This window comes from Oncorhynchus masou, chromosome 25, assembly GCF_036934945.1.
Source record: "Oncorhynchus masou masou isolate Uvic2021 chromosome 25, UVic_Omas_1.1, whole genome shotgun sequence".
Classification (NCBI taxonomy): domain Eukaryota; kingdom Metazoa; phylum Chordata; class Actinopteri; order Salmoniformes; family Salmonidae; genus Oncorhynchus; species Oncorhynchus masou.
Window position 1 is genome coordinate 27,811,725 of NC_088236.1, and position 8,771 is coordinate 27,820,495.

The 8,771-nt window shown below is 42.6% G+C and overlaps 1 protein-coding gene across 1 annotated transcript; it reads left to right on the top strand.

Moving 5' to 3' along the window:
- The first annotated feature begins 473 nt into the window (after nucleotides 1-473).
- tctn2 (tectonic family member 2) lies at nucleotides 474-8,298 on the top strand. Its single transcript, XM_064937167.1, has 17 exons — nucleotides 474-639; nucleotides 767-880; nucleotides 983-1,053; nucleotides 1,357-1,555; nucleotides 1,656-1,756; nucleotides 1,873-2,072; nucleotides 2,217-2,337; nucleotides 2,580-2,736; nucleotides 2,832-3,026; nucleotides 3,169-3,243; nucleotides 3,362-3,457; nucleotides 3,670-3,784; nucleotides 4,139-4,242; nucleotides 4,382-4,529; nucleotides 4,707-4,844; nucleotides 4,973-5,061; nucleotides 5,157-8,298. The coding sequence occupies exons 1-17, from the start codon at nucleotides 552-554 to the stop codon at nucleotides 5,276-5,278; spliced, it is 2,133 nt and encodes a 710-aa protein (XP_064793239.1). The 5' UTR covers nucleotides 474-551; the 3' UTR covers nucleotides 5,279-8,298.
- Nucleotides 8,299-8,771: the final 473 nt, after the last annotated feature.

Genomic DNA, 8,771 nt, shown 5'->3' on the forward strand with positions numbered 1-8,771 from the left:
AGAGCTTCAAAGTAGTGCTGGCATCTGTGGGTATTTTATCCTCGGTGACCAGACAGTCTAGTACAGCTTTCATTTGATCTTCGACTGATCCAACGGGCACCATTGTTTGCTAATTCCTAAGGCTTTTGCTTCCTTCCTCGTGTTTTCCCTTTCATTTTAACTCTACTATTGGAGCTGATGAATTGCCGCCATCTAGTGTATAGGATTATACATTGGCTCAAAAGATCATTTTTGCAACATTATGCTTTCGTTTTCATGTTGTGTTGCAAATTAATTCGAGTGCATGCAGAGATTATATATAATGTTGCATGTTGGTTTCAAGAAGTTAGCGTTCTTTAACAGTTGCATGATTATTTGTCTGTTTATATAGTACACACTCGGCTCCACAAGCGTCGCTGTTGACTGTCTTAACAGTAGCATGGCCTCTATGGAGCACGAGCGAATAAGTCATCGTATAAACTCTGATTGGTTGATATGTCGTTGCCATAGCTAGACATCTCTACAACACTTCGTAAAAATGGCGACTCCCTGGTGAAGCGATATTTTCAGCGATGGCTAATATACTTTCTGCACGTGTTCTATGTCGATGTGCATACATTCTTTTGATTGTTTTGATTACGGATGCAAAGAGCAATGTCGGTAAGTCATTCAACTCTCAGACTTTTTCCATCAATCAATCAACTAACATGATGTGTGGCCCTAAGGCTAGCTAACGTTAGCTAGCTAACGTTACCTGGTTAACATCAAGCAGCAATCCCTTTTCTAGTTTTTCAGCCGTCGTATCTCGTCACATCTGGACCTAGATTGTCTGCTTTCTTGCTTGGAAACACATCTGGCATATCCCTGACCCTGAGCTCTCTATCGCTCTCCAATCCCCCAGGTAAATAGGCTACTTGCATGGTGTTGTCAGTGAACACTTGTCATTGTCCATGGCATGGGTTTTGTCAGCAATGACATGCATTTTGTGGATTCATTTTGACAGATCGCCTTCCACCCCCATCAGGCTCAGAAGATCTGACACAGTGGGTTCTCACACAGGAGCTGGTGGGCAAGGTAAGTGTGTGACATACTGCTCTCATCAGGAGCTGTTTTTTAGCACGGCAGAGTCCCCCCTGACCACTGCTACCAAAAATGACTGCTACCTCTACCTGGCCTTTTAGCAGCACCACATACCACACAAGTGGGCTGCTTTTTCATGGTTTAAGTTGACATAAAATATTTTGTTTGCAACCAAATAGTCTTGTCTGCACACAAAGACACCAAATGATTGACACCATTCAGAACTTTCTTCATGGAAATGACTCTCGCCACTTAATTGCTGTCTCCCTGCAACCTCTCTCTTTCCCTGTGTGTCAGACTACAGTGCGAGTGCAGCTGAGTCTGAACCGCAGCCTGCTCCTGTGTGGTAATAATAATGACACAGACTGCTGTCCTGAGCCACTGTGTGTGCTGGAGACTCTACGTGTGTCTGCCTGTCTGGGGAACACATCTCAGGCTTCACTGCTAATCCAGGCTAGGATCTATGCCCAGGTGTTTCCCACTGAACCTGTGTCTGGTAAGTCAGCCTCTTTTTAAAGTAGGTATCTTTAATCAATCCAAGAGATATTTTCTCTGGTTGTCCCCCTTTTTTAATAGTGCTTTTTTATTTTTGTCAGACAACAAAACAGTAATTCCCAACCAAGTGTACCGGCCCCTGGGCTCCTGTTCCTGCGACCTCACTGTGGGAGCCTGTGATGTGCGATGCTGCTGTGACAAGGTATGTACGTCCATCTTTACACATACTAATCTGCTTGCTCTGTGGCTAGAGTAGACATTTTGATTCTGTTTGTCTGTCCATCAGGTAATGGTGTTTCTGTCATGTGTCTCCCCCAGGACTGTTCCCCTGAAGCCCTGAAGCTGTTTCAGGGCCAGTGTCTTTCGGGGCCCTTTGGAGGGGAAGTTTCTCCAGTTCCTGATTACCTGTGCATTGCACAGTCTGCTGAAAATGCCCCTGATTGGTTTCCATTTCTCTGTGTCATCTCCCTGCCTGAAAACAATCCCTTCCTTGGACTCTTTTATGAAGGGGACACAATGTGAGGCGCCGTCTATTTCCTTAAGACAGTTTTGTCTTGATTAACATAGACTTCAATCTTAATTGATAGAGTTTTTGTGTTTGCTATATCTCCTTTACTGCATCAACCTAATATGTGTTGTGCCTTCTTCTATACGTGCTCCAGCACACCAAAGCCCAGGCCATCTTTCCAAAGGCCAGTGCTGTCAGCTCCACTGCCCACCCATATCTACCAGCAGGGGGATCCCATTTTTACCATAAGTGATCAGTATTTCACCATTCCTCAGGTTAGACTTGTGTGTCTGAACCTCTCTCTCTCTCTCTCTCTCTCTCTCTCTCTCTCTCTGTCTCTCTCTGTCTCTCTCTCTCTCTCTCTCTCTCTCTCTCTCTCTCTCTCTCTCTCTGTCTCTGTCTCTGTCTCTGTGTGTGTGTTTAAACTGTGTGTTTGTAAATGTATAGTCAGAAGTCTCTGTGGCTCAAAGCAAAGTGTTTTGTCTTCTATGCCATCTGATATGTCTTAATTCCTCAGAACTCCCTGGTTGGCCAGTGTGTAGATAATGCCCCTGTGGCATTTTTGAAAAACTTCCAAGCGCAGTGTGTGACCCGTCTCCTCTCCTGCCCAACTGGACCCCCCTTACAGACGACACCAACTGAGCTGAGGGTGCAAGTCAGGGATGGCCAAGGGGGTACTCTCTCTCTATGATCAGAACAATTACTTACTTTTTCAACTTTTTCTGATTGATTTGATTTGCTTTGTGTGGTCATTGGGGAAACATTTCAGGTGTGGTCACAGTGGATGTCACAGATAAAATGGCTGTTGATCTGAGGCCCTTTGTCGCGAGTCCTGTGGCTGAAGATGGCAGACTGCTGTGTGAAAATGTGACCTTGGCCTTAAATTACAAATTCTTCTGGAAAGGGAATGGTCTCACAAATATCACACTAACCCGCATACTTGGGAATGTCCTTTCTGCTAGTGGTAAGGGCCTCTTTTTGTTTAGTTTTTACATGCTGGGCATTACTGGGTATTTGTAGTATCATTAATTATCCTTATCAACGCTGACGTTGTGTTTGTTAATGATTAACAGATAATTGTCCTGCTTTTGTGTGTTTTTTCACAGTGGGTTTGACAGCCAGCTATTCTGTTGTGTTTCTGAATGGAGATGCTTTGGCTCAGCCCAACTCGGGGAACCCAGGTTTGTGCAACCTAATACACTTTTTCTAAGCGTTTCATAATGGGGATCTTAATGTGCAACATAAAAAGATGAGACTAGTTTCACTGATTTACAGACAAAGCCTTGTGTAATCTCTCAGGTTACCAGGTGGGCAGGCCTGTGATTGGTGGGATTGTGGACACCTTGGAGAATGGAACAGTCATACAGAAGACCCCAGTCAATCTTTGGAAGCCAGGTAACGGTCGTCTTTGTACCATGGATAGTGCACTGAAAAATCAACGGCTTTGAAAGGCCTCAATTATTTAACTCTACACTTCAAAAATATATTACATATTTTAGCTGAGGCACTTCGATTAGACTATTGTGAGAACCAGCAGTTACAGCTGTTGGATGGCTTGTGGCCTGTTAGTGTATGTGTATTTTATGTTTTTCTATTTCTGTTTTCAGTAAGCAGTGGACTGTGTGCCTCTGAGGGAAAAATAGTACTATTTGGGGAGAACTCAACTGCAGGATGTCTGTTACCTGTGAGCCTACAGAACCTGACCCAATGTAGCCTACTTAGGTGAGTCACTGGATACACAAAGAAACTATTTTCACGCCACTTCGACACCGACTTTTTCGTAGCAGGTTAGGAGACTGAGGTTAAGGTTAAGAAAAGGGTTGGGGTTAGCGAAAATGCTCTCCTAACCTGCTACGAAAATCTTTGTATCGAAGTCGTGTAAAAAGAGTGTGTCCCGTACTGTTTTACACATACTGTATCCTGTGCATGTGACAATACAACTTAGAAACTTGAAACACACACACACAGATAAATAGCATTTCTGGAGTTGATCAAATTACAGCTGCATGCCTGCAAATGGAAAGGATCCATGTCTCCTGTAAGATGTTTGGCCTCCTTTTTTTTAACCTCTGCTAGTCAGAATGTGGCCTCTCTTCAGAGGGCACTGAGCACAGCAACACACATAGCGAGGAATGGAGACCCAGATGTTCTGAACCTGACTGACTGGTTGAACATTAGCTGTGAGTAGAAACCTTTCAAACTTTAACTGTTAAATTCATCTAAATATTAGCCAAAATATTCACCCTATTAGTTCATTATTTTGGTTTTGTTTCTTGCTTCAATTCCACTTCTGTATCCAACACACTGAATAACCAACAGTTGTAGAACTGAACTCCAACCAGTCTGTGGGTGGTGGTATTGGAATATGTTCTGGGATTCCCTCCCACCGGCACATCCACGTTAGGAGCATTGTGACAGAGGTGGTGGGGGGGTTGCCTCAGCGGGAGATACAAGCAGTGGAAGTCAGGTATGTGGTAACAGCCTACAACACTGTCCATTGCCATCACAAACATCTTTCCTTTCATCTTGACCTTCTGTTCATACTCAGGACGGGCCCATTACAATGCAGTGATTGGATGTGTGATTGAATAAAGTCCTCCTTGTTTACTCCACTGTCTCTGATGTGAGTGTTGCCTCTCCACAGTGACCATGTGTCCACTTGGAAGTTTGAGTGTGGAGGGGGTGACCCCTGTCTGGAGCCAACTAGGATTCAGGCTTTCCCTGTCACCTCCTCCATCACCTTCACTGATATCTCCATCAACACAGGACCACCCAAAACCAGGTGAGTCTGAAAGGCTAAAGGCCTGAGAATTTAAATATAGCCTCAGTATAAGGTTTCCTGACTATGTTGAACAGTTGGTAAGTGCAGTGAATAAAACTCTGATGTAGTTCTGCCCTGGTCTCCTTCAGGTTTCAGATTAACTTTACTGAGTATGACTGCGACAGGAACGATGTGTGCTGGCCCCAGCTTGCCTTCCCCCTCACCAGGTATTATACAGGTGAGACTCTGCTGTCCCAAAATGTGACTAATTAAATATGCTAAATGGATGATGACAGTAGGATTAACTATTTTCCTCCACCCCTCTATCTCCAGGTGAGTCGTACTCCCTGTCTCTGGCCAAGGGCCTCATCTTGGTGTTTTTCTTCATCGCAGCCTCCATTCTCGGGACCCCATGGAAACAGATCCGACAGGCATGGAGAAGTGCTTCTCTCTAAACCAATGAATCTGAGAAAGAGAGCAATAGTAGACATATTGACATGCCCTCGTTGTTGACGTGGGCTACCCACCTTGACCATGACTGTCTAATGGCTTAAATTTTCTTGATCCTGCTGAAAGATAATGGATGAACATATTGTTATTGAGCTAGTAAACAGCCAGTAAGTAAGTAATTTTCAGGTGGTAAATTCAAACATGTTTAGCAGGTTTCTTTCATGGTTGGTAAGAATGTAAATTATCAAGTTGACTGTATTTTGATATTTTTGTTACCTTTTGGAAATTTTCATTTTTGATTTAGGCTTGAAATGTGAATCTGGCCTGGGATAAATCAAATCACATTCTTATTTGTCACATGCGTCGAATTCAATGGGTGTAGACTTTACTGTGAAATGCTTGCTTACTAGCCCTTCCCAACGATGCAGAGTAAAAAGAAAAATTTGAGTAAAAAATGGTAACTCGAGGAGTAAAATACACAAGAATGGAGCAATATACAGACAGGGAATACCAGTACCAGATCAATGTGCAGGGGTATGAGCTACAGTATTTCAGGTAGATATGCAAATGAAGGCAGGGTAAAGTGACTAGGCATCAGGATAGATGATAAAGAGTAAAATAAAGAACAGAGTAGCAGCAGCATATGATGACTGCAGAAGCGTGTGTGTTTGTGTAGGTGTATATGGAATGTACAGTGCATTTGGAAGTATTCAGACCTTCACTTTTTCCACATTTTGTTACGTTACAGCCTTATTCTAAAATTGATTACATTGTTTTTTTCTCCTCATCAATCTACACACAATACCGCAATGACAAAGCAAAAACAGGTTTTTGAAATATCAAGTTTTCATAATTATTCACTCTTTTTACTCAGTACTTTGTTGAAGCACCTTTGGCAGCAATTACAGCCTCTAGTCTTCTTGGGTATGACGCTAAATGCTTGGCACATCTGTATTTGGGGAGTTTCTTCCATTCTCTGCAGATCCTCTCAAGCTCTGTCAGGTTGATGGGGAGCGTCTGCACAGCTATTTTCAGGTCTCCAGAGATGTTCAAATCGGGTTCAAGTCCAGACTCTGGCTGGGACACTCAAGGACATTCAGAGACTTGTCCCAAAGCCACTCCTGCATTGTCTTGGCTGTGTGCTTAGGGTCATTGTCCTGTTGGAAGATAAACCTTCGCCCCAGTCGGAGGTCTTGAGCGCTCTGCAGCAGGTTTTCATCAAGGATCTCTCTGTACTTTGCTCCATTCACCTTTCTCTCGATCCTGACTAGTCTCCCAGTCCCTGCCACTGAAAAACATCCCCACAGCATGATGCTGCCACCATCATGCTTCACCGTAGGGATGGTATTGGCCAGGTGATGAGCGGTGCCTGGTTTCCTCCAGATGTGACGATTGGCATTTAGGCCAAAGTGTTCAATCTTGGTTTTCATGGTCAGAGTCCTTTAGGTGCCTTTTTGGCAAACTCCAAGTGGGTGGTCATGTGCCTTTTACTGAGAGTGGCTTCCGTCTCACCACTCTACCATAAAGGCCTGATTGGTGGAATAAAGGAGAGATGGTTGTTCTTCTGGAAGGTTCTCCCATCTCCACAGAGGAACTCTGGAGCTCCATCAGAGTGACCATCGGGTTCTTGGCCATCTCCCTGACCAAGGACCTTCTCCCCCGATTGCTTGGTTTGGCCGGGTGGCCAGCTCTAGGAAAAGTCTTGGTGGTTCTAAATGTCTTCCATTTAAGAATGACGGAGGCCACTGTGTTCTTGGGGACCTTCAATGCTGCAGAAATGTTTTGGTACCCTTCCCCAGATCTGTGCCTCGACACAATCCTGTCTCGGTGCTCTACGGACAATTCCTTTGACCTCATGGCTTGTTTTTTTGCTCTGACATGCACTGTCAACTATCGGACCTTTTATATAGACAGGTGTGTGCTTTTTACAAATCATGTCCAATCAATTTAATTTACGACAGGTGGACTCCAAGTTGTAGAAACATCTCAAGGTTGATCAATGGAAACAGGATGCACCTGAGCTCAATTTTGATTCATATAGCAAAGGGTCTGAATACTTAGGTAAATATTTTTAAAACATTTGCAAACATTTCTAAAAACCTGTTTTCACTTTGTCATTGTGGGATATTGTGTGTAGATTGAGGACATTTTTATTTAATACATTTTAGAATAAGGCTGTAATATAACAAAATGTGGAAAAGGTGAAGGGGTCAGAATACTTTCCTGATTGCACTGTATGGGAATGTGTATAGGTTTTGTGTGAGAGTCAGGGGTGTGTATTTTTACATAAACATGCAAACACCCTCCAATAGAATTCATAGCAAGCAGTGCACTGGGTTAGTCAGATTTGATTAAATATATGATGATATTCCCTCTCACAGGGTAGGTTGCCAAAAGTAACTAACTGAAAGCCACACTAGCAATAAGCCACGGATATGACAGCATTGAGGCAAATGTCCCTACTGGGGCGGCAGGGTAGCTTAGTGGTTAGAGCGTTGGACTAGTAACCGAAAGGTTGCAAGTTCAAACCCCCAAGCTGACAAGGTACAAATCTGTCGTTCTGACCCTGAACAGGCAGTTAACCCACTGTTCCTAGACCGTCATTGAAAATAAGAATTTGTTCTTAACTGACTTACCTAGTAAAATAAAGGTAAAATTAAAAAAATAAAATCCTCATAGATCATCTAGACAACTATTCAAACCTTTCTGGATTACAACAAAATTCTGATAAGTGTACTATGTTACGTACTAGTGTCATGTCCTGACTTTAGTTCCTTTTTGGGCATTCTATGTGTTGTTCTATGTTTTTGTATTTCTATGTGTTTGGCCTGGTATGGTTCTCAATCAGAGGCAGCTGTCTATCGTTGTCTCTGATTGAGAGCCATACTGAGGTAGCCTGTTTTCCCATTTTGAGTGTGGGTGATTGTTTTCTGACTCTGTGTCTGCACCAGACAGAACTGTTTAGTTTTTGGTCATTCACTTGTTATTTTGTGTTCAGTTTAATAAATATTAACATGGACACGTACCATGCTGCATATTGGTCTGATCCTTCCTACTCCTCCTCAGAGGAGGGAAAACTAGACCATTAAAAAAAATAAAACTTTTACATTCCTGTGTAGTTTTTCAAATAAAATGGTATGATGGTGAAGTAAACATACTCAATATTCATATCCCGAAAGAAATTATCTCACTACAATACATTTTAATAGAAAGTTAACTAAAAGAGATAAGCTCTTGCAACCATGGAAAGGAAAATATCTGTCTATTTGTTGAAAAATCACCCTGATTTAACATATTAGTCCTATCCAAGTTTACCTATATGCTTATGGCCTTGCTTACACCTAGCATCTTATTTTACGTCATTATATGAGCAGCAAAAAATATTCAATTGTATTTGGAACGGCAAGCAACACAAAACTAAATGGGCCTATTTAAAAATGAATATGAATTCGGAGGGCAGAAATTATTAAATATTAAAGCATTAAATCGCTCACTAAA

Bases quoted from the DNA above. Each gene is read 5' to 3' on its own strand.
- tctn2 (XM_064937167.1), top strand. From the start codon at position 552: ATGGCTAATATACTTTCTGCACGTGTTCTATGTCGATGTGCATACATT. The intron at 1,054-1,356 runs GTAAGTGTGTGA...CCTGTGTGTCAG, and splicing joins CACAGGAGCTGGTGGGCAAG to ACTACAGTGCGAGTGCAGCT. The intron at 3,785-4,138 runs GTGAGTCACTGG...AACCTCTGCTAG, and splicing joins ACCCAATGTAGCCTACTTAG to TCAGAATGTGGCCTCTCTTC.